The 26,885-nt window shown below is 42.7% G+C and overlaps 1 protein-coding gene across 1 annotated transcript in view; it reads left to right on the top strand.

Moving 5' to 3' along the window:
- LOC146063463 (ovochymase-2-like) overlaps window positions 1–26,885 on the top strand; it is a 117,146-nt gene that overhangs the window by 65,763 nt on the left and 24,498 nt on the right. The window contains exons 14-18 of the mRNA XM_083175864.1: window positions 9,256–9,533; window positions 10,073–10,236; window positions 12,048–12,234; window positions 15,203–15,421; window positions 20,432–20,572. Of these exons, the coding sequence (XP_083031990.1) occupies window positions 9,256–9,533; window positions 10,073–10,236; window positions 12,048–12,234; window positions 15,203–15,421; window positions 20,432–20,572 (989 nt within the window). The remainder of the gene's footprint in view (window positions 1–9,255; window positions 9,534–10,072; window positions 10,237–12,047; window positions 12,235–15,202; window positions 15,422–20,431; window positions 20,573–26,885) is intronic.

The raw sequence follows: 26,885 nt of genomic DNA on the forward strand, positions 1-26,885 counted from the left end.
ATAGGGCCAGAACAACCAGAGAGGCGCAGACCGCGGCCGGTAATCTTCAAATTACTAAAATACACAGACAAGGTCAAAATTATGGAAGCATTCAGGAAATCCAGGAACTTGGAATATAATGGAGAAAAACTATTACTGTTCCAAGATTTCTCTCATCAAGTAGCTATGAAAAGGAAAGCTTTTTCCCCTATCTGTAGTCAATTGTTTAAATCCGGCATACGTTTCTCATTATTGTACCCTGCGAAACTGAAGGTCTTCCATAACGGTCAACAACAGATGTTCGATTCCCCTGCGATGGCCGAACCATTCCTGAACTCTCTATCAACAAGCTGAGCAGATGTATACGTTAAGCCGGATGAACCAGAGGACTCTATTCAAAGTCTTTAGAAACAAAAAGAGAATCTCCCTTCTTCTCCTTGGTGGTTTTTTTTTTTTTTTTTTTTCCTCCCTCTCTTATTGCAGGTTTTTCACGTGTTTTTTTTTTTTTTTTTTTTTTGGATATTTTTACAAAGGCACATGGGAAGAAAAATCACTTTGGACACCGCTCTCGTTATGTTAATTATTATCAGAGCTTCACGAGGACACTTTTATGTGGACATATTTGCATTCGTTAGTAAGAGTACACAGGAAAATGGCCATTTGGCCACAGCCTATATCATGTTAATTATTTATAGAAGTATGAAGAGTGAAATAAGTAGGTGGGTTTTTTTTTTTTTTTTTTTTTTTTTTTTTTTTTCTCCTCCCTCTCTTATTGCAGGTTTCTCACGTGGATTTTTGTTGGATATTTTTATAAAGGCACATGGGAAGAAAAATCACTTTGGACACCGCTCTCGTTATGTTAATTATTATCAGAGCTTCACGAGGACACTTTTATGTGGACATATTTGCATTTGTTAGCAAGAGTACACAGGAAAACGGCCATTTGGCCACAGCCTATATCATGTTAATTATTTATAGAAGCATGAAGAGTGAAATAAGTAGGTGGTTCTTGGACCACTATATTGAGGAATGGAGTGGCAGATGCACAGTATAGCCATAATATCTTACACTGTATAGTATGTGGATAATGGAGGCATGGGAAAAATGCGGCAAATACCTGCACTATATTATTATCATAATTTTTTTTTTTTTTTTTTTTTTTTTTTTTTCCTCCTCTCCTTTGGGTAGGAGGACATAAGATTTAAAGATATAAAATATGAGTGTAACAGAGGAGAGATTAAAAGATAGAATTACGTTCCTCTCGTGGAACGTGGAAGGCCTGAATTCCCCTATAAAAAAGAAAAAAGTTCTGCAACACTTAAAAAAGCTAAAACCGGATATAGCGGTTTTGCAAGAGACACACTGGCGGAATAGCGATTTAAATACACTTAGGGATAACTGGTTCGCCGAGGTGGTTGCAGCATCCTATACCAAGAAAAAAAGAGGGGTAATGATACTTGTGAATAAAACTTTACAACATAACATTGTAGACCAAAAAAAAGACTTAGAAGGGAGATATTTATTTCTAAAAATAACACTAGAAGGAGAATTATATACAATTGTAACAATATACGGCCCAACCGGCCCTAACTCAGCCTTTTATACTGAGTTATATGTGAAACTACAGGACTGGGCAGAAGGTCATATTATAATAGGTGGGGATTTTAACACTACGGTTAATCAGAGGTTAGACAGAACAGGAGGTAGCAAAAATGATAGAACACCGCCGGCACTAGCGTTACTAATGGAAGCACTGAACTTAAGGGACCCCTGGCGACACGAACATCCAGTGGGTAGAGAGTTCACCTTCTACTCGCACCCACACGGTTCATCATCCAGGATTGACTTTTGGTTGATTCCGGTACCTCTGCTATCTAGAATAAAGAACACCGGTATTGAGAACATTGCTATATCAGATCATGCCCCTACCTGGTTTTCCCTAGCAATGGCCAACCCTAGAGCAACTTCGTATAACTGGCGATTTCCTAGTTTCCTGTTCGACTCCACTGATTTTAAGTCCTTCCTAACACAACACTACAACAATTTTGCGGAGGACAACAAACAACATATAGAGGACATAAACCTTTTTTGGGCAGCCTCTAAACCGGTTGTACGTGGACAGATTATGGCCTATGTAGCGAGCAAACGGAAAAAGCTAAATAGAAGATTCGAAGTACTTAGTAGGGAGGTCTCGTATGCATATTCTGAAATGCTGAGAAACAACATAACAGAAACACGTAAAATTTATACAGAGACTAAATCACTGTACGATGCTTTATGCACGGAGAAAGCAAAATATAATGTGGAGTGTCAAAAGAACAAATATTTTAGAGGGGGAAATAAGGCGGGGAAACTGCTGGCATCTCTAATAAGGTGTAAAACCCCAATAACTCAGATAACAAAACTAGTAAGAGACACACAGCAGATTAAATCCACAGAAGAGATAGCTAACACCTTTTTAGATCATTTCTCCAACCTATATAAAAATCCTGGGGATGATCCAGTAAAAGGAATGGAGTTTATTAGGAATGCAGGGATCCCTAAGTTATCAGACGCTGAAAATGCAGATCTGTCCAGACCCATCTCAGTACTGGAAATTAAAGATTGTATTGGAAAACTAGCAAGAAATAAAACCCCTGGGCCAGATGGTTTAAGTCCTGAATATTATAAAATTTTGGCAGTACAGGTGACGCCTCACCTACAATTATTGTATAATGCTTTGTTGGGTGGTTCATCAGCCTTCGAAGAATTTAATAAAGCAAGAATTATTTTAATCCCCAAAGCAAATAGAGACATGACCCAGATAACCTCATATCGTCCTATCTCCCTGTTAAATCAGGATTTCAAAATATTAACATCTATCATGGCCAACAGATTACAACAAAAACTCCCCAAATTACTACATAAAGCTCAATCTGGCTTTCTGAGAGGAAGATCATCGGTGCAAAACATGCGCCAAGCTATTGCAGTCTTGGTAAAAGCTGAGAGTGAACCAGCCGGGAAGGCAATAATGGTGGGGTGCGATGCAGATAATGCGTTTGATAGGGTAACGTGGTCACATCTTCTCAGAATGCTACACGCCCAAAATCTGGGTGTCGGCTTCATTACCCTTTTCCGCAAACTTTACACCTCCCCCACAGCTTTTATTACGGTGAATGGGAAGAACACACAGGAATTCCCCTTGGCCCGGGGCACAAGGCAAGGATGCCCTTTGTCGCCGTTATTATTCAATATAGCGATAGATCCCCTAATCAGACACTGTTACATAGCCAAGGAATGGCAGGGCTTCCAGTTCGGCACAGAAGTGCTGAAAGTGTCGGCATATGCCGATGATCTATTATTATATATAAAAAACCCTCATGTAACAATCCCAAAGTTGCTGCGGGTCCTAAGTGATTTTGAAATAGTGTCTGGCTTCAGGATAAACAAAGCCAAAACTAAAGCACTGGCCCTGAATGCGGGGGCTAAAGAGGGCTGGCAAGATAGTTTCCCTTTCAAGTGGGTACCCTCAACTATGTCCTATTTGGGTATTAATGTATCTAGACATACGACTGAGCTCTACATCAATAATATTCAACCAATAATCGCACGTACCCTGAATGATTTTAAAGCCTGGCGATGCTTGCCTTTATCATATCTTGGGAGGATACACCTGATTAAAATGGTGGCTTTCCCACGAATACTGTACTATATACAAATGCTACCTTTTATGATTAAGGATATGGATTTGAAGGTGCTTAATGCAGCAGTGAGTAAATTCATCTGGGCCGGGAAAAAACCCCGAATAGCCAGACATAAACTTACTCAAAACCCGAAATTGGGTGGTATAAACTTGCCTTGCATTCAGAGCTACGTGTTAGCAGCCAACATTAGATACGCGATAGACTGGATAAACAAAACAGATTATTATTCGAATACTGAAATAGAACAATCATTTTGTCCAGAAATCCCTCTAACAGGCCTTCTTCATACGCAACCCTCAAAAACTCCGCACAATGTTAAAAGAAACCCATTGCTGAATACCACCTGCGGGGCGTGGAGGAAAGTGATAGTTAGAAAGGGGCTATCTCCGTATAGAACGATATTCATCCCACTATTATATAACATAAAGAAACATTCCTTTTTGCTTCAAAATAACAAATTGACGCAGAAAGGGACAATAAGGGGTAGGGGATGCATTGCAGATGTATTGGAAGAGAGAAGTATACAGATACTCACGATGGAGAAGATGTTAGAGAAAATTGATACTAACATGCTATCCTGGTTGGATTGCCTTCAAATAAGAGGCTATGTAACCGAGATAGCATCAGAGATAACAAACAAAGATACCTCTGATGAATTGATTAAATTAATTAATATGGCCCATAACAAGAAGTGCACCACTGCACTGCTCTATACACAGATTAAGGATACAATTCATTACGATAGAGTCCACTCTGGTTTGGTGAAATGGACAGATGACCTTCCAGGGTTAAACCTACAGATGATTTTTTCCGCTTTTAATCGTATTAATAAATACCTGGTGGGCGCCTCATACCTAGAAATGCAATATAAACTACTTCACAGGGCGTACTACACCCCGAGGAAAAGGTTTGTGACAGGTAGCTCCACTAACTCAAATTGCTTTAAATGTTCACAGAATGATGCAGACCTACTTCACTGCATGTGGTCATGTCCAGAAGTTTTGGGATACTGGGAAACGGTGGGTAGATTTATACAGGACGAATTTAAGATCGTAGTGAAACCTACTCCCGAGTGGGCTCTATGGGACATACATACAAAAACTAGCTTAAAAGGTCTCTCCAAAGGGCATCGAATACTCTTGGCAAAAATCGCCGCGGCGACTCGGAAAACAATTCTGTCGCAATGGACTGAAACGAATACACTAACCATAGCACTCCTAGTCCCTAGAATTGTATACCTGTTTCAAATGGATTGGTGTGAAATGGTTAAGAACAAAGAACAAAATATTGAAAAATTTTTCAATATTTGGCTACCTTACGTTAGGTCACTTTCAGAAATGAATAAATCTATGCTGAGAAAGGTAGTGTCAATGACGACATGGTATGAGAGAGAATTACTAACTAATGGGGATCGCCCTTTTTAATTTGGTAAAATATGGGCATGGTGCACTTTGTACTTAAGGGAAATGGGTCAGCCAATGGGGCTTTAATTATGTAGCCTCTGACCATTATTTAGTCAGTCGACACACCGAACGATGACATAATATCTATTGAAAGGTTTGGGTAGACGTTATGAACAGGATCCGCAAGCAGGAAATACCATCAGTAGATTTTTTTTTTTTTTTTTTTTTGCTTAGTGGGAAATAGGACGACCAGAATGAATTGCCATATATATAGGACTGTAGGGAGAAAAGAACACTTGTCTGGTGGATACTTTTGCGCCTTGTGCCTTCTTCTTTGTGTCCTTTTTTCTATCTATGAATGAACGGGGGGGTGGGGAGGGTGGTTGGGGGGTTGGGGTTTTGTATTTTTATAAATTGTCATATAATTGTTATATATATAAATTTATAGTTTTGGAAGGAAGTGGATCACAGTTAGAGAATGGTACTAAACATGATGCCAGGGAGACTGGCTGCCTGCCCATAGTGGGGCTATCGAGAAGAGTGTGAGGGGAACTTCCCACAGTAAGACAAGTGGTAAGATTGTGCGGGGACCCTCCCTCAGGTATGACTCTTTCCATGTTTTCTTTGATAAGCATATAAAAATAAAATAAAAAAAAAAATAGAAACTGAAGAAATCACATGTACATAATTATTCACAGTCTCTGCTCAAAACTTTGTTGATTCACCTTTGGCAGCAATTACAGCCTCTAGTCTTTTTGATTATGAAGCCATGGACTTGGCACACCTATATTTGGGCAGTTTTGCTCATTCTTCTTTGCAGTACCTCTCAAGCTCCATCAGGATGGATGGGAAGAGCCATTTTCAGATTTTTCCAGAGATGTTCAATTGGATTCGTCTTGGCTCTGGCTAGGACACTCAAGGACACTCACAGAGTTGCCCTGAAGCCATTCTTTTGATACCTTGGCTGTGTGCATAGAGTCATTGTCCTGCTGAAAGATGAACCGTTGCCCCAGTCTGAGGTCAAGAGCGCTCTGGACTAGCTTTCCATCCTGGAGGTCTCTGTACATTGCTGTATTAATCTTTCCCTTTGTCCTGACTAGTCTCACAGTTCCTGCCACTGAAAAACATCTCCACAACATGATGCTGCCACCACCATGCTTCACTGTAGGGATGGTATTGGGATGGTGATGAGCACTGCTTGCTTTCCTCAAAACATGATGCCTGGCATTTCGCCAAACAGTTCTATCTTTGTCTCATCAGACCAGAGAGTTTTGTTACTCATGGTTTTAGAGTCCTTCAGGTGTATTTTAGCAAAATCCAGGTGGGCTGTCATGTACTTTTTACTAAGGAGTGGCGTGCACTGTCAAGTGTGGGACCTTATATAGACAGGTGTGTGCCTTTCCAAATCATATGCGGTATTGTTTGGAGAACTTTGAGGGAAAAAATTAATTTATTACATTTTGTAATAAGGCTGTAACATACCAAAATGTGTAAAAAGTGAAGCGCTATGATAGACACAGTAGAAATCACCACCCCCTTCTGTCCACTTTTATTATTTTCATTGGTTAGTAGTAAGGTCAGATAAAAGTTTTCTTTCATTTCTATTTATGTATACATATGTATTAATTAGGATTTTGAGATACAGTAGTTGAATGGATAAGTGGGTGGTACAATTTAAACATGCTTGGGATAGGCACATTGATATCCTTACAGACTAGATGGGCCAAGTGGTTCTTATTTGCCGTCAAATTCTTTGTTTCTGTTTCTAGGACAGCTTACAGGGGCAGTTTTTGCATATACTACCCATTTATATTCCACTCAAGACAGTTGAGTGGAAATATTTTTGTAGTTACTGGTAAATATTGCCCCCCCCCCCCCCCCCAAATACATTCACCACTGTATATAATATATATAGTACAACCCCCAGGTTGGTGCTGTCTCAGAGGTGGGGTGAGTGCTATGGCAGTCACCCAGCCAGTCTTCATGGTACACAATGTATAATACAGTAAAGCTATATGATGGAGAGATATTTAAGGGTATTGCCAAAAAGGCACAAAGTAAGCACAATTCACACAAAATGTGAAAGTATAGCTTTATTAAACACTTTTGCACATACCAAAACTAAAGGCCCAAGGGTGACTTTCATGTGAAAGCCGCTCAGTTTTCTCGTTTGAGCGGCTTTCAGCATGAAAGCCACTCAGTGTGTATGGCCAGATGATGAGCGGTTAGTGGTGATGTGCGTTCCCGCATTATCGCTGGGAAAGCCGTTCATCTGCTGGTATTACAGCAGATGAGCGGCTTTGAGGATGGCTTTGCATGGGTGCCGGATGGCTGACAGACAGTTAGGATTCCAACAGTCATTGCACCAAAGTCAGAATCCCGACTGTTAAAACCCCCTACACTCGGGATCCTGATGGCCACCGGCTATTCTCCCTTGTGGGGGTCCACGACCCCTATAGAGGGAGAATAGAATAGGTGGTGAACATAGCGAGCCACTGTGCTTGCAGCATGGCAAGCGCAGCGAGCCCGCAAGGGGCTTCGTTTCGCTCCCCCCCACTGTGAGAGTCCGGCCAGTGGGGATCCTGACGTCAGGCTAATAACTATACCACACCCCTTTGCATAGCTCTGTGCTATGCAAAGCCGTCCGCCCCCTGCGGTCATCGCCAGGCAGAGGGAAAGCAGTTTAGTGTACTGAGCGGTTCTCCCCCCACCGATGACATTGGTTATCACTGTCCATACACGCTGGGCATAATCGCCCAGTGTGTTTGGACCTTTACACATACTTACCTACATCCTCTGAATCTCTTTGGTATCCCCCTCAAGCTGTAATGTGTATTGATATATGGTGCTCTTTTTACCTGTACATGTTTTTGTTATTTATTTACTGTAATGCTAAGTTTTGTCATGTGCAGCAGTAGACCATACCACAAGGTTAATGAGATTAACCTCATTAACCTTGTATTCTACCGCAAACTGCCAGTTTGCTAAAGTGGATTTTGAGCCCATTAACTGCAGTGTTCTCAGAAACGAATGTTTCGAATGCCGAGTTTAACCAATGGTGTATTGATTCATACAAGTATGTTCTGTTTTGTGTTTTGTAAAATTACTATGATGCATTTTACTGCTGAGCATACAATCTCCAATGAACTTGAATGATATGTATTATATGACCATGTGACTACCAACATCGCAGATATTTCTTTGTATCCCTCACTGGTACAATGGAAAATGTTATAATATTGGGGATGTGAGTAACCGCACATCAACTACCGCTGAATACCCCCTTGAAACTTTCTATTTCATTACATTGGTATATGCCAGCATATTCAGGGTACCATTTAAGGATGTGGGGATGAAATAAATTCACATACCAAGGGCACTCTGATTTCATTTCAGCTATGCAGCATGAATTTTTATGATGTGATGAAAAATTTACCATCCACGGGAGTGAGTTTTAGGCATCAGACTCTTTTCATCCTGTACACCTGATGCATGATACTGAGTCAATGAGACATGTTTGTGTTTCTAGAGAGAAGTGCTGCAGGCAAATCAGACTTACCAGCACCCTATATACAGTATTCTAGAAAGACAAAAGATAGAGGAAATAAAATGTGCTGCAAACGAACTCACTCTCCCCCTCTCACTCTGAAATTAGCAATACAGGTGCTGCAGCCCCCCTCTCTCCCTCCCCCCCCCCCCCCTAAAAAATAAAAATAAAAAATAAATCTAGGCTTTCAGTATTGTGTAAAATGAGCCCAAATTATTGTTATTCCAGAAAGATAACTGAAAAAAATCATTATATACAGCAAATAAAAAAATTAAATAACTAAATCCTGTATAAGAGCTAAGTTATGATACCATTGCTTACAAAAACAAAAAAAAGTACTGATCACGTGTACAATAAGTTAGGGTGTGATGTACTAAGCATCACTTCTGTGATGCGGTACATCACGACACTTACCACACAGATACTAAATGCATATGTACTTACATGTCACATGATGCGGCTGCCATGTTGATGTAATGGACTCAGACTTATCATTTACAGTGGAGGATACAGTCTCCTATAATATCTGAAACTTGTTGTATTTATTAGTCAGGTATATTCTTATATGGCGAGATGGTATTAGATTGTCTCCCGATACCCTACTAATAACATCTGTGACTAAATGAGGCTTTTATATTTTAAGTTATGCAGATGAATTGTATCGATGGCAGATGTGCCTTGGGAAACACAACCTGACTATTGTAGAACCCACTGAGAAATGCTACAAAATTCTTGGGATCTATCGTCATGAAGGGTTTGTCTACCCAGAAATCCCTGCTCTGGAGTTCGACATTGCCTTGGTGAAGCTGGATGGAGAGGTGCTGGCCAGTGATGTTATAGATTTTGCTTGTCTGCCACCCCATGATCAGGTTCTGTCTGAAAATTACAGATGTCAAGCAACTGGATGGGGAGATGAAACAGGCAAGTGCCACAGCTAATAAAAGTAGAGGAAAACAAAAATAATTAAAATTCAGTGAACACACACACACATACAATATATGTATACTTATACATACAGGCTGGATATCCCATATCCAAAATATTCCAAAATAGAATATTTTGTTTTGTTTCTTTGTTGTTCCCACACACCTCATTTTTTAATACTTACCTCGTCCCCCGGTGTCCAAGGCGACCATCGTGGAATTATCTTCAATGTCATCCCCGGTCCCAAAGATGCATTGATCGGGCGTGCCGGTGATGTCACCGGTGCCACCACACAATGCATTCTTGGGACTGCGTATGCCGCTGAAGAGGATTCCGATGGCCGTCGTGTATGCCAGGAGACACTGTGGATGTTGGGGGGCCATCGGGGCACTGCCAGAGAACTAGGTAATATTCCGAAATCCGCATAAATCCCTTATCCAAAATGCTCGTGGACCCGAGCATTTCGGGTAAGGGATACTCAACCTATAGTAAACAAAATCCTATTACAAATAACATGTCTTCTTTTACCCATGCAGGAAATTCAATGGCACCAAAAGCTGCTGAAGGATTAAATCAGGTGACACTGCCAGTTATTTCCTATGAGGTTTGCAAAACACCTCAGTATTGGTGGTTTCAAATGAAAGAATCAATGATCTGTGCTGGATATGTTCTACCCGATGAGTTAAAGTCAGTGTGTCAGGTTAGTATATTCCTGTACTGTATAAGTGCTTAGAGACAGGGCCGGTGTGAGGCACTGGAGTGCCCTAGGCAGGGGGCGGGTGCTGCGGCCGCGGGAGGGACTTGGGTTTGGCCGCAGCGCTCCACGGGTAGGAAAGGGTGGGTGGGTTTTGCCGGGTGATGTAAAGAGATGCAGGAAACTTACCCCTGCTGCTAAGCGTCCCTGCTGCTCCAATCCTCCCTGCTGACAAAGCAGGTGATGCTCCGGTGGGGGAAATAGTTGTGGATGGTGCTGACCTCCATTCAGTGGGGGGAGGTGCTCCAAACTGCCACTCTTCAGTGGCCGGCGCCCTAGGCAAATGCCTAAGGCTGCCTAGTGGTGGTGCCGGCCCTGCTTAGAGACCAGCAATAACCATTACACTATGATTAGTTCAGCTAGACTTACCCTTCTATCCCTTTAAACCAGTACCCTCATAAATTATACAGGTTCTATGGCTGATTAAAAAAGTGAAATGCAGACTTGAAATAAGCCAGGTTTAAAGGGATAATATGGTAGATCTAAGCATAGTAACACTCTTTTGCTTTTTAATTGGAGGGTTTTAAATTTACTACAATGTACAGTATCAGCAGCATTCACTCAAATCACAACACATAATGAAAGGTCTAGAAAAACTAACTATATTATTATAATATGGGCTAAATTTGTATTAGCTGATTGCTCTTCTATGTTTTGCCCCGTACACATGGGACGACAGGAGCTTTGTGCTGAGCAACACTGAATCGCTCAGATCACTCAACTCACATCGATGCAGCAGCGCTGTGTGCTGAGCGATCTGTCACTGCCCGTGTTCTCAAAAGAGAGAACACAGGCAATGACTAGATATTTCAGCATTGCTATAGCTATGGGGCATACACACACACAGCAATTTGTGCTTCATTTCTAAGTGGTCTAGTCAGATCCCTTAGAAATGGGGCTTAAATTACTTTGAGTGTATGCCCCATGTCTTCATTTGCAGACTGTAGAAATCTAACCTTGTGTCAATGTCTATTTAGCTAGGCATATTGCATATTTAGTTCTGGTATTAACAAAGCACATTTTATACTTCTCATGTCAGCCATACATGCTGAAAGAAGGTATAAGAAGGTGCATGGCACAATGAATCTCCACAGTGTAGCTCACCTCAATGCTGTGCAATGTCACAATTTGTTGAATTGGACAGCCAAGGTCAGAGCTGCAATGGTGCTACAGTATACGCTAGAAAGCAGATTGGATCGGGGGGGCCTTTCTACTTTACCTGGAGTGCAGAAAACTGCATCGCTTGAAGTGTAAATGTGGGCCCTTGTTGCATGCACACAGTGGAGTCAGTAATTTTGTGGCCAAAGGACCAGATATATCTAGCTTCAAAAAGTGATAAAATGGAGAGTGATAAACAGCCAGCTATCCAGCTCCTAACTGTCATGTTACAGGCTGGGTTTGCAAAAATGACAGGTAGGAGATGATTGGCTGGTTGTTTCTCCCTCTCTATTTTATCGCTTTTTGAAGCTTGATACATCTGACCCTGAATGTGGAACACATTCAGCTAGTCACACACACAATCTGTTTGGTGTGCATGTGCGTGTATACAGTACATGCATGCGTATATATTCGCACCCTTTACTCATTGACTTTCGATGATGCAATTGTGGGTGTGACTATGGGAATATTTTTGTAGTGTAAGTTAATGCAAGTTAATTATAACTGAAATCTGATTGGTCTGAGGACTTGTAAAATTTGTATCATATTAAGTAAGCAAATCTATATCAGGTATCCTCTCTACTTTGTAATGCACCCAGGGAGATTCAGGAGGACCACTGGTCTGCCCATCAACTACTAACAACAGGGTTTGGGAAGTTCATGGAATTACCAGTTTTGGAGCTGTCGGCTGTGTTGTGGATAAGAAACCCAGTGTTTTCACCCGTGCATCTGCTCATCTTGATTGGATTGATAACGTCATGAAGAAAGATATATATGATACATACTGTAGGTATTTATCCAAGTTTGCATTTAAAAATATATCTGAGTAAAAATAATAGGGAATGAGAGCTGGATGTGAGGCAATTTGTTTGAAAATGGCCATTTATTTAAAGCGACAATTATTTACAAGCAGTGGCGGCTCCAGAGGTTGGGCTTTAGCACAGTCTGAATTTCAAATAGAGGAGCCACACTTACTGCCATTGATTCCTGGACAACAATGTTTGGCAGCGTTTGGGTTGGCAGTTGGTGTGGCTCCCCTATTTGAATTTTGGACTACGCTTCAGCCTCACCTCTGGAGCTGCCAATGTTTGCAGGGTAAAACAAATCTGGTTTTGCCTTGTACGTGATTGCCATTTTAAAAATACACCCATTGTCACCAGTGTTCCCTCAAAGCTGTGCACGTGTGCGCATGCACACAACTCGCTGAGCCCGCGCACAGACATTACAACTGAGCGCACAAAGGTTAAAATCTTGTTTAGTGTTTAATAAGGTTGAAAATCACTGCTATAGCCTATATGTGTGGTGTGTGAAGTATGTAAACATTCAAATTGCTTTATTAACTCAACAGAACTCGAAACCTAGGCCTGTATACGTTATGTGACGCACAAAAATTTACATTTTCTTGCAAAGTTGCACAGACAATATCTTTTGCCGCACACAGCCTTCATAAAATTAGAGGGAACATTGATTGTCACGCGATCACCTGCACCTTCAGCATAATAAGATATTACTAGACTCCATATTAAAGCTTTGTAACGGCCCCTATGTACCAGCGAATGGTGATAAATATATATAGCACATACTGTATAATTTACACAGGGAAAATGGGCCCTCTTCAGTACTGTGCCCCATAGTATAGCTTCACCCCTTGCACCCATGGTAGTTCCAACCTACAGCCTACATGAGTACAGCTTCTTGCTCCCTTTTACATTTACCTAGGGATTAAAGTAATCCTGGAAAGGTGGGGGAACTCATTTCCCTGTGCACCCTAATGACCCCCCCCCCCCCCCCCCATCCCCTCCCTCCATTAGACAGAGCCAGGGCCAAGAGTAGGGTTTTATGGCACTCCCCTGCAAACTATAATGCTTTTCGGTTAGAGTGTAGGGCCTAGGTGGAGGTTAGACTAGTTCCACTTCGCCAGGTGGGTGGAGCTCAGTGTCCGTCCCCCCCCACACACACACACACACACACACACACTTTAACAATTGCATTTGCCCCATGGTATTCGTTGTGTTCTTATTGTTTATGTATGGAAGCAGAGGACTGCAACGAGTCACCACTTCCATGATTGCCATGGTTTTTCTTCACAAAGAATCCCACATCAGGGTTTAAACAGTCATCAGCTACTGCTTGTGACTAGCTTAATTATGTGTACTGCTTGCATCTTTGATATATGCAAATGATTAGTGCTATCACTGAGTATTCATTAGGTGTTACATTTCAACTTTTAGTGCTTTAAGCAGTCGTTAAATACTTTGATAATTTTGTGCCTGTTGTACAACCATAAGCACAGAAACCTTAAATACCATTCTGGAAGCTTACAGTATTTAAATATATATTTAAGTTGTTAAAATAGATAACAAAAAATGTAAATGTTAAATGTACATTTTAACATGAAATACCATTGTATCTATAAATCTGTCTTACAGTAGATGAATTCCTTTCTATCACTTTAAAAATGCACATAATACATGTTGTGGTGGGGGGGATGTATTATAATTATGATTCTTAAAGGTCAAAATCCCTCTTGGTAGTTATTACCATGAAATTTTAAATTTGCAATTTGCTCTGGGTCCCTAAAAAATGAATCATAGGGGAAAGGCTTCATCCCCAGTGTGTACATAGGATATAAATAGCACCTGTCTGACAGACTAAATTAGAAGACGCAAGTCAGTGCTCCCTGGTAATAAAAAAACTGTATTTTGTTATCAGCATGTTAGAACTTGAAGTATTTTGAAAGCTTTAAATGTTTGTCTCTGTATATACAGTATATAAAGCATTTATGGTGGTTGAACATGAAACATTTTAGGACAACTACAGTTCCTAAAGGTTTTTTTATTTTAGATGTACAGGTTGAACACAGATTATCCGGCATCATCGGTTCCAGCAAGGAACCGGATAATCCAATTATCAGTGATACCATTTAAAAGCACTGTGACTCTGCCGCAGCGTGATCCCCGCAGCCCGGCTCTCTCCTCCACCGCACCTGCTGCAGCTTGTCTCTGGCTCACAGAGCATTCCACCTCCCGCATCGCTTAACGGTCCCCGCAGCACGACCCCCCCCCCCCCCCACCCGCAACTGAATCCCCGCCTATATCCCAATACCTTCCCACTCGCTCGCTAAACCCTCCCACTGCCCTCATGACTACTTCAAAGCCCTCCCACGGTCCCCTCTATGTCTAAAAACCAAACAATGCTAACTTCTCGATGTGTCCAGATTAAAGGAGGTTCCAGACCATCGGTTGCCGGAAAATCTGTGATGTACCAGTACTTGGAAAATATTTTCACTGCAGAAGGTTTGCTGCAGGAAATGACGGCTTTCTGTGATATTTCAACTACTATACAAGAGGGATAAAAAAATAAATCATCATTTGGCCTCTACACAAATGATGATTTTGTAGAGGCATTTTCTAAGCGATCCAGTCATATCACTTAGAAAATGCCCTGAAATCGCCCCGTGTCGTTGGCCCAAATACAAAATAGGTACGAATGACCTGAGGGGATATCATTCAGAAATATAGGGACAGCACAATTATAATATAGCTTGGCCTCTTCCAAACTAAAATCTTTGTTGTACCCCTGATGGTACCGTATAACATTGTACTGTAATGTGTTTATATAAAAATGTGACTTTTGCTAAAACGGTTCTTATTTCTTGACAGCATTGCATATGCCATTGCTGAGTGTACCTTGAAAATGAAAAGATGTAACATGAACACTAAAACAAAGATTTTCTTTTTTTTTCTATTACCAGCATCTGGTTGTGACAATGCCAAATACCTCAGTGCCTGGAATGGGTCCTTCACATCAATGAGATATCCTTCCACATATAGAAATGATGCCAAGTGCTCTTGGAGTATTTCAGCTCCAGCTGATAAAGTTATTCATCTGCATTTTAACAGCCTCCTGCTTGAGGATAGTAATAACTGCATCAATGACAAAGTTGCGATATCAGATGAGCTCAGCAGTCTTGGTGGGTACTGTATTCATTTCATACTGTATTTGCCTACTTTGGAAAAAGCATTTTATGGAGAATGTGAAAGGTACCTTACACTTATAATCAGGGCCGGACTGGCCATCTGGCACTTCCGGCAAATGCCAGATTACATTACATGGTACCCGCTAATTTCAACCACAACCCATTTCCGACCGCCACCAGTTCCCCCCTGGCATCACAGAAGCTCGAACCCAAATCGCTGGACCTTCAATCTGATACCAGTCTGGTCCATATGGGTTAATTGGTTCCAGAGATATTGCGGGTAAACTGATTTTTTTTAATTTCTGAAATGTAAATTCATGGCTGTTCATGTTCTTTGAGAGCAGATTTCTCTGGAACCAAATGGCTCAGTTTCATGGGACCAAAATCATTCGAAGCCCACCTAAAAGTTCTTCAATAGGATATTAGTCTCATGTAAATGGGTCTGTTGGTTCCGAAGATATAGCCAGTTAAACTATATAGCCGGTTTAAGGTGGGGGGGTTTCTCTTCCCTTCACACCAGAAAATGCAGGGACTAAGCTGGTGTCTGGTGTAAAAGGGGTCAGCCCAGGAATGTCCCTGCATGATCTTTGGACCATATTCTCGGATAAGTCCCTGCATTTTCTGGTGTGAAAGGGGTATTATTTCAAATAGCCGGGACCTGCAGTGCTTTGAATACAGCCAGGCAGCCTCCTGCTCTCTGCCCGGCTGTCAATGGCTATGACTTCTGCCTGGTGGTGGCTGTCCCCCTGTTACCGTGAGCATGTATTCCCCCTTGGCAATGAGCATGTAATCCCACATGGCAATGAGCATGGAACCCCTGGCAATGAGCACGTAGGTAAGCAGCACTTATGTAGCATACTTTTTAATTGGCATTATGGTGTTTTGCATAATACATAATGGAAATGATGGTGTGTGGCTTAACATATAATGGGCATTATGGTGTAAATTATTGATGCACGCCTTTGGCGCGCAATGACCCTGTTTGAGAAGCATAAAGTGAATTTTGGCTCAATCTGTTTGGTATAGTGTGTATTTTGGCTCAATCCATGTGGCAAAATGTTAATCTGTGTGGGATAACGTGAATTTTGACTCAGTCAGTGTGAATTTTGGCTCATTCCATGTGGCATAATGTGTCAGAGGCAAGTGCAGTATAAGGGGGTTACTATTGTGTTGCCTGATTTGTAAAAGGGGTATATGGTGTGGTAAACTTAGGTGACCACCTAAAAGGTGCTGAAATGTTGTCTTCCAAGTTTTGACTTTCAGTATTTTTTTTATGACTGGAATGCCGCCTCACCGCGCAAGTATCTTAGGACATCGGCATCCTGTGGGTGCACCTTTGGAGGGCACCCAGCAAAATATCTCCCTGCATCCTGTGAGTGATGGAATTTGTAACATATATATATATATATATATATATATATATATATATTTAGTTGAAAGTATTTACACAAATAGAGACAGACCCATGAGCAGACCACCCAACCGGAACACTGGTCACGCCCCCCACATTATTAAGTGCTGGCCACAACCCCTATTATTGCGCATAATAGTCCCTTGATAATTTTCAGCTCCAGGCCCATTTAGACCTTAATCTGGCACTGAGCAGATGGGCCTGTTTGGTAAAAATGCCAGGGCAGTCTGGCCCTGCCTATAATCATGCTATATCTGAGAGGAGTGTCAAATAAAAATGACTCACATCCAATTGTAAATGAGCCCCAGAGCAGTCAGATGAGTCTACTTGAAGAAATTATGCAAAAACTTTTCAGGACTTGTTAGGGTAAAATGCATGGAGTCATAGGGATCACTGTGCTTTACAACCAATGCAGGACATGGCGCTGAGGATTCCATTTGAACCTTTGTTTCCCAAAAATATCTACATAATGGGATAAATCAGGGAGATCTCTAGACTATTCAGGGAGTCAGAGAGATGGTTAACATTGAAGGAGTCTCCCAATCAGGGAAAGTTGGCAAGCATTATTAATTTGTCCATAAAGCATCTTCTGTGTTATTAACTCTCTCTCATTTTGCAGAACAATCAATAAAAGTTATTTATTCAAATGTAAATCAAAGCTTGTAAGGTTCCAGTATAAATGGTAGACAATGTCTAGGGTGACCACTAATGTTCGACAAGGATAGGTCGACACCTTGAAATGGTCGACATACCTAAGGTCGACATTGGCAAAAGGTCAACACATGTTTATGGTTGACATGCACTTGGTAGACATGAATAAGGTCGACATGAGGTTTTCACTTTTTTGTGTCTATATCAACATCTGTTGACATGGACAGACTATAAGTGTCCAGCTGCGCTCGCCATGCTTCCGGCACGGTGCCTCGCTGTGCTTGGAACACTTTTATATTCCCTTTAAACAGGTCAGTCCACACAGTCTCAAGCTCTCTCCCCCCTGCAGCTGCTGGATCCCAAGTAGAAATATTCAATCTGAGGTTATTTCAATAAACGATTTTTGTGCAATGTAGGGATTATCTGCAGCGCTGGGTAAATATGCAATCTATGTGGGATTCGCAGGGTTTCAGAAAAAAGTTATTCCAGAAATTTCTTCTTTTTCTTAAAAATACACTTTTATTTATGAAGCCAATATATGCAAAAAAAGATTGCCAAAAATATGAAAAAAAAATATGCAAAAATATAAAAAATGCAACAAATGCAGTACAAAGTACCATTTCTTGCAGAAGAAAAAAGTTTTAAATAGGCTCACCGGACCTCTCGGGGGCAGAATCTCCTATCACTTAGATCAGGGGTGTCAAACACAAGGCCCGCGGGCCAAATCCGGCCTGCCAGACCTCTTCATGTGGCCCGCGCAGCCGCTGCCGCCAGCCTTTACCTTTTATTCTAGATTTTTTTTTTAAACAAGAAAGCCGCCTCTTCAGCGCATGTGCAGCAGCCTACAAGCCAGAGAACGTCTGCCCTCTAGCGCAGTGCCGCCGGTCGTCAACCCCTCCTCCACTCCCACCTGCTGTATAGGAGCCAGAGAGAGGAAAGAGCAGGTCCGTCGTGGTAAATGGTGCTGCTGCTGCTGTGCGCTCCAGGTCACTTACTGCTGAGTGTGCACTGCACAGTGACCAGGAGCACGCTGCCCCCCACTCCTGGATAGATAGTTCGAGGAGCGCTACTCACAGGAGGGAGGGGGAAATGCGCCTGTGTGAGAGCGCAGCTGTGTCCTTGGTGGTGGAGCAGCTCAGACTGGAGTGGACGCATCAGAGCGGGTAAGTGTCAAACTCTCTGCCTATGTGTGTGTGTGTGTGTGTGCACTGGCACATTGCAGCCCATCATTAATTGCTGTGTCCCATGATAATAAGCAGGACATATGCCCTAAGACTGAGTGCTGCCCCCCTGTGCAGGCAGCGTGTGCCCTAATGCACTGCAGTTCACAGCAATAGCAGGAGGGAAATGCTACTGCTGAGTATACAATAATTGAATGCAGTGACAATAATTTATGATAATAAAGAGTGGACACATTGTCCTACAGATACAACCGGCCCTTTGAGGGTGACCAAACTGCTGATGCGGCCCCGATGAATTTGAGTTTGACACCCCTGACTTAGATGTTTCTCAGTGGGATTTCTTTTTAGCAGGACAAATGCTGCTCCTTCACTGGTACTCTTCCCTTCAGGCACCACACTGCCACTGTGGTGACCCTTCTGGTTTTCCCTGTGTCTGGATGAAGTATTCCCTGGTGTGTAGGAGACAGGAACGGTAATCCTTAGAGCAAAGAACACAGCCTGCGTTGCTCTCACCGGCCAGCGCCTGCCTGCGCTCGCAGTCTGGCGGAGTCACAGAGACGCTGATCTTTAAGTTTTTGCTGTGGGGCTCCGATGTTGTCCGGATACCTTTCCTAGGCTCACTTAGGTGTCTGTGAGCCTCTCGTGGTGGAAGGTGTGTACCCCGGTACTGCTCCCTTGTGTCTGGCGGCTATTACTTTTGTGCAAGCTCCAATCTCCAGCTGCTCATCTACGCGTTTCTACCTCTGTGGGTCTTTCTCAAGATGGGATTTGTCCTGCTAAAAATAAATCCCACTGAGAAACATCTAAGTGATAGGGGATTCTGCCCCCGAGAGGTCCGGTGAGCCTATTTAAAACTTTTTTCTTCTGCAAGAAACGGTACTTTGTATTGCATTTGTTGCTTTTTTTATATTTTTGCATATCTTTTTTTCATATTTTTGGCAATCTTTTTTGCATATATTGGCTTGATAAATAAAAGTGTATTTTTAAGAAAAAGAAGAAATTTCTGGAATAACTTTTTTTCTGAAACCCTGCGAATCCCACATAGAATGCATATTTACCTAGTGCTGCAGATAATCCCTACTTTGCACAAAAACTTTTATATTCCCACTCTGTGCCCACTTGGATAGTAAAGTATGAACAGCCAGCATTTTTTGAAAAATGAAAAAAAAATTTTGTCCTTTTTTTTCATGTCGATCATGTCTATGTCGACCATAACACTGTTTTGACCTTTTTTCAATGTTAACCTTTGGTATATAGACCATTTCAAGGTGTCGACCTAGTCACAGTCGACCATTAGTGGTCAAACTACTGTAGGGACTGTTGACCTAGACATTGTCTACTCAGTGACTGCAAGCCAGCTTGTAACACTTTGCACAATTCCTCCTATTTACAGTATTCCCATAGATAGGTTCCAAGATCCAGTTTTGGGAATATCATGCACCTACCACTGCAGGATAGCACAACAACCTAGAAATGTGTCGTGTGGAAAGGCCAGATCTCCTGCTTCCTGGTGTAGTGGGTGGGGTGAAGAGGTCATACAAAGAATGGCAATGCAGGTGGCAGGGCTAAATGATTCACATTTGCTTCATGTGGATTGCAGCATTTTTATAAAAAAAAAACAATATTTCAGCAACAACAATGTTCCAAGCATAGAAATCACACCTACTGTACCAACTGCTTTTTTGACATGAATGTTTCATTTGTATGGGGTGGGATTTACAGAAATGCTACTGTTTTCATGAACATTCTTCTCTTCCTTAGGTGCACACTGTGGAAATGCTACACCATCTGATCTTGTTAGTTACAGCAACACGTTGTCCGTGAGCTTTACATCCAATAGCAGGGTAGTAGATGAAGGGTTTTCTGTCTCCTGGGAATTTGTGGATCCAGCTTCAATTCCAAGTAAGTTGTCTAAGGTCACCTTGGAGAAGTTCATTGCAATACACTTTCACCTGACTGTCCTCATCCCCAGTTCCCCTGTCGCAGTGTTATTCCCTAATGTGGTTCTTGCTCTACAGCTACAAAGACATATTCCCATCCGTGCCATAATGAAATCCTGATATATGAAAGCATCAGACATATTTAAAGTGCAGGCAGGTTTATTGTTTGTCTGTCTTTAAGCCAAGACAATATTGTTTATGAACGATATCATCCACGATTTCCTGCTGAAATCTTGGAGAATTTTATAATTTTTATAATTCATACACATTGAACGATATTATTAACAATATTATTTAGCGACATCAGTGGGTCCCCCCCTGAACATGCAGTCATTGACGATATAGGGCTTGAGTCAGATCTGATCGATGCTGTTTAGTTTTGCAGAGCCCTGCGATCAGATAGAGTGGAAGCCCACCCTGTGCAAGCCAGCGAATGGCTTGCGATAATCACGCCGATCAGCGGCTAGCTGTAAATCCATGCTCAACTCACTCACCATCGAATGATCTTCCTAGTGTGTGCAGTCTGTGCGTAACCCAGAACCTACTCTGCCTGTATGATAGAAACAGGCTGATCGAGCTCAGACCAATGCCTGGTCAATTTGTTTGAAAACGGTCATAAGGCCGATCAAATCTGACCCTTTTGGGCACATGTACAATTAGTATTGCAGCATTTATCAGCATTGCCTTATTTTCTTGCAGAATTGCAACATTTACTTTTGGTATTACAGATATACAGTAGCAATTACTTGCATAGCAATTCATTCCAGCTTGCGATTAGCACAAGAACAGAGCCACCATAACAGACCTAGTAAGAAGGATTGAGGCCATGCAGTCAAACACCATTGCCATTATCTCCTCCCATGATGGACACCTCCTTAGAAGGATTGATACCACACTTGGAGTCCCACTAGAACTTGCCGGATGGAGCAGATCTTGCAGGGCAGAATCAACGAGTCCAGGGTAATGTTTTAGGGGGAGGAGTGCAATGATGAGGGAGTAATGTCAGGAGGATGGTAATGGTGAGGGGATGATGTAAGGATGATAATGACAAGGGTTTGACATGAAGGTGGTATGTGAGGATAATAATTATGTTGGTTCCATTGCGTGTCTTTAATCCTATTAAAAATATGGTGGATACCTTGATGGGTGTGAATTTTGGAAACAACCCTGAGCCTGATTTGGGTGTGCGCTGGATCAGGAATTCACACTGGTGGACATCTGGTAAAACCAGTAACAGAATTATTCAACCAGTCACTAACTACTGGAGTAATCCCAGAGGACTGGAAAACAGTGAATGTAGTCCCACTGCACAAAAGTGGAAGCAAGGAAGAGGTAAGCAACTATCGACCAGTGAGCCTTACATCAGTAGTAGGGAAATTGATGGAAACACTCTTAAAACAAAGAGTTGTAGAATATCTCAAAACCAGCAATTTACAGGATCCAAAACAGCATGGATTTACTGGGGGAAGATCATGTCAAACAAATCTTATTGACTTTTTTGACTGGGTGACTAAAGTAATAGATCAAGGTGGGGCTGTAGATGTAGCTTATCTAGACTTTAGTAAAGCTTTTGACACTGTCCCACATCGCAGACTGTTAAATAAACTTAAAAGCTTGGGATTGGATTCTAAGATAGTTGAATGGATAAGAGCGTGGTTGCAGGACAGAAAACAGAGAGTTGTAGTAAACGGAGTACAGTCAAAGGAGGGAAAGGTTAAAAGTGGAGTACCCCAGAGATCTGTACTTGGACCGGTGCTTTTTAATATCATTGCAAATGGAATTGAGGGTAAAAGGTGGGAGACATTCGGTACTTATGTATTATCTGGGCTCCCATGTTAAATGCACCCCATTTTTTCATACCCCTACTATCCAACTACGCATGGATTTAAATTTATATAATGTGGAGAGCGCAGCGAGCCACCGTGCCCGAAGTGTGGCGAGCGCAGCGAGCCCTGCAAGGGGACGCGGTCTCATAAGAAAAACGGGAGCCCAGATATTACATAAGTGTAGGGTTACCACCTTTTTATTGAGAGATTCCCGGACATTGGCCCGCCCCTTGACACACCCCCAGCCCCGCCCCAGCCCCGCCCTTTGACCCACCTTATGATGATTTTTTTTAACCTTTCCTTCAATTTCATTCTTGATTTTGCATACCATAATGCCAGTTAGATGTTACATCACACACATTACTGCCCATTACAAGTTATGCCATACATTGTGATGCCCATTACATGTCACACCATATACCGCAATGGCCATTACACCATGATGCCAGGACTCAACAAATGTTTTGCAAACGAGGGACAATATGGACAGTGCGCGCCGAAGGCGCGCGTCAAAATTTTCAACATATTGCCGACACACCACACACCCATTACATAGTATACCACATGCCATAATGGTCATTACATGTTATGTCACACACCATGATGCCCATTATACATTATGCCCATTACTCGTTATGCCAGGACTCAAATATTTTGTAAAGCAGGGACAACATGGACAGTGTGCGCTGAAGGCGCGCGGCAAAAAATTTCACTGTAATGCCGATTAAATGTCACACACCCATTACATAGTATACCACATTCCATAATGCCCATTACATTATGCCACACACCGTAATGCCCATTACACATTATACCAAACACCATAATGCACAATACGCATTATACCAAACACCATAATACCCATTACATGTTATAGCAAACACCGTAATGCTCATTACACATTATGTCACACACTGTAATGCTTACCTACATGCTCATTGCTACGGGTTTCATATTTAATGCTCAATGTCAGGGATTGCATGCTCTGTGCCAGGGGGGTACATACACTATGCCAGGGGTTATATGCTCTGCCAAGGGTTACATGCTCATTGCCATGGGGGAAGTGAGAGGTGAGGCCATGTACTGGCAGGCTGAGTGGTGAGGCAAGGCAGGGGGAGCGGTAAGGCCAGGCAAGGGGAGCGGTAAGGCCAGGCAAGGGGAGCGGTAAGGCCAGGCAGGGGGAGCGGTAAGGCCAGGCAGGGGGAGCGGTAAGGCCAGGCATTGGGAGCAGTAAGGCCAGGCATTAATAATTGATTTACTTGCAAGCAAAATAAATATTCTGACTGTGGCCTGCGGCGCGGAAGGGGACTGTCACTGACTGCAGAAGGGGAGTGGGACTCCCACTGCAGACAGACTGCAGCAGGTATTTTGACAGAAAAGGGACTGTACTGCGCTGACCTTACATGTATATCTAAGCCGGCGCTGCTCAACCAAAAGGATGTCCCCAATCCTCTGTGGATAACTTATATATGCTTAGAAGGTTGGCGCTGCCACCATCTCAGTTATATGCGTGCTGTGCTCCCCCTATATGTATAGAGATATGTGTTCCAATATCTATGTCAATGTATTGCTCACTACTAGGTGGTTCTGTGCCACTGAAATTATATATCACCTTGAGGCAATCTATGGGGAAAACATACATTTTAATATTGCACTGGAGGTGAAAAAGTGCACTAAATGTATTAACAATACATATTCACAAATGAATTAAAACCAAAAAAGGGGATATAAGAAAAAAGGGGGGGGGGGGGGCGGGGGGAGGGGGTGGCATGCATGAAATAGTCCAATATATCTCCAGGGGAGTCCCTTTTTGATGTATAAAGTATTGGGCTGTTGTGTGATAATGCCAGGGGGTGTGTTGCAGGGAGCAGGCGTCCCTACTCCCAGCAGTGCACACACCCCTGGCTTACCTTTTGACAGGACTGTTCCCACGTAGGTTTGTCAGTCCCTCGCAGATGATGAATGCTGTGCCCTCCTCAGTCTGGGGTGCGGTGGCTGGCAGTAAACCTTCTCCGGAGCTACTGTATACAGATTGCCATGCTGACAGACTGCCAGAAGCAACCCACCAGTGGACCACACACACTCGAGGAACACCCCTTCTAAGCGTATATAAAACTGTTGCAGGTGGACTGCTGGCTGCCCGCCGGAAAGATGACTGCACAGCTTTGATCCGACACTGGCTCACGCTGGGGCGCGCCTGCCGTCACGCAGCGCTGATAGCGCAGGAGGAGGAGCCGGAAAGCACATGAAGATATGAGTGACATACAGTCCATAGTTGCCTACTTTTGGAAACTAGTTTCAGGGAGATTTTAGATGGTGTGAGAGCTTTCATGGCACGTGGATGAAAGGGCGTGTCATGTACGAAGGGATGGACGCCAAGTTACGCACACACACAAAAGAGGCCAGAGTTAGCCAGTGGTGCAAGTAGAAATTTTTCTCAATGGTACTGGTAGCGCACGCCGCAGGCATGGTCATATGTCAAATGGGAGTGGTTACATGAAACTAGGGGAGTGGCTAAATGACAATAAGGGCAAGGCCACATTGAGCCACACTATAATTTTTATTGCACACACTGTAATACTTATTAAACATTACGCTAATCACACTGTAATGCACATTTCACATTATTGCGATATACACCTACTGGTTTATGAGCTGCACGTGCCAAATGTAGCGTGTCAACCATGGGGTGTTGTGTCTATATATGACAGAATGGTCCTAGCGTTAGGTACAGTATAATAACATTTATTAACCAGTCACAATGTTGGCAGAAACGTGAACAAAAAAAAAAATACAATTAATAGAAAAATAACATCAGCACGTACAATATATTTAAAACATTGCACATGATATGGTATGGTGTAGTGAACAACGGATCTGTGAACATCACTACACCATGAATCTACATATAAGACACAAAGCTATTTATGGTCAAATTATAATAAGATAACAATGAGTGATCAGAAAACTAGCTGCAAGGGGCCGACACACTTGCCTCCCAGAGACCCTGCGTTGGTGGTGGGGGGGGGGGAATGCGGTACAGTGGGGTTACTTGTTAGGCCGCCTATCCCTAAAATTGCAGGGCCCCATATCCAGTGTACCTCCTGCAACCTCTATAGTTACCCTACTACACAGGGGTGACCTATAGACACATACAGGTGTCAACACCATGGGATAGATTTAGCCTACACCACACACACACACATAAACAAAAGGGGACAGAGCCAGCTTACACTGACACACACGCACAGGGATCACCTATATACCCACACAAGGGTCAGTGCCAAGATTTAGTGTCAGCCTATACACACACACACACGTCAGTTTACACAGACACACAGGTCAGTGCTACCCTGTACACACCCACAGGGGTCACCTATAGACACACATTGGATCAGTACCAAGCTACACACACAACATCACACACCTAGCATGACACAGTGCAGCCTATGGAGCTGCTGAGGAAGAACCACATGCACGAACCTGCAGCCTGGGCACTCCTACTCCTCCCCCATCCTCTCCACGGAGCTCCCAGCTGGCAATCACTGTCTCCCAGCAGCTCATCTCCGCAGTAGCTCCCGTCACTCCCCCTCCTGTATGTCTCCAGTGTGCAGCTGGGGTTTGGAGGAGAGGGAGAGATCCATCGCTGCTGCTGCTGCTGCCACAACCTCGATGCTCTGGTGAGCCACCCCTCCGGACTCCGGACGCCGGTCTCAATTACCGGACTGTCCGGAGTAATCCCGGACGGGTGGTAACCCTACATAAGTGCCAGACAATCTTCACAGGAAGAGGAGCAACAGAACACGAGGACATGCACTGAAACTAGAGGGAGGAAGATTCAGGGGAAATATGAGGAAGAATTACTTCACAGAAAGAGTAGTAGATAAGTGGAATAGCCTACCATCAGAGGTGGTACACACAAATACAGTAGTACAATTTAAACATGCTTGGGATAAGCATATTGATATCCTTACAAAAAAATAAGGATCAAATATGGTTTGAGGTAACATGTTTAAAAAAGGGGCAGACTAGATGGGCCAAGTGGTTCTTATCTGCCGTCAAATTCTATGTTTCTATCTGGTTTAGCTAAATCTTTTGCACATAGCATGGGGGATGGGTGAATGTCCAAATAGTAATGATGACAACTGCAGCTATGGATGTAAGAACGAGCAGAATAGGCATCCACAAGCAGAAACATAGTTCTTTGGCATATACTTTATAGTGGATCTGACTAGGATAACTTGCTGAGGGTCCAAAGGGGGTCTTAAGCCTTCTTTGGTCCTACTGACCTTTTCTTATACTGTATATCTCTGCTGGAATGTGTGCCATGTAATGTTTTTTTGTGGATACAAAGAAAAAGTACCACAAAAAATACAACTATCCAAAAAAAAGGCTTGCAGATTGCTCTTAATGTATATAGCCTTACCAGGCCTAGGACCAGACAAAGGG

This window comes from Crinia signifera, chromosome 1 (genome assembly GCF_055691185.1).
Source record: "Crinia signifera chromosome 1, ASM5569118v1, whole genome shotgun sequence".
Lineage (NCBI taxonomy): Eukaryota > Metazoa > Chordata > Amphibia > Anura > Myobatrachidae > Crinia > Crinia signifera.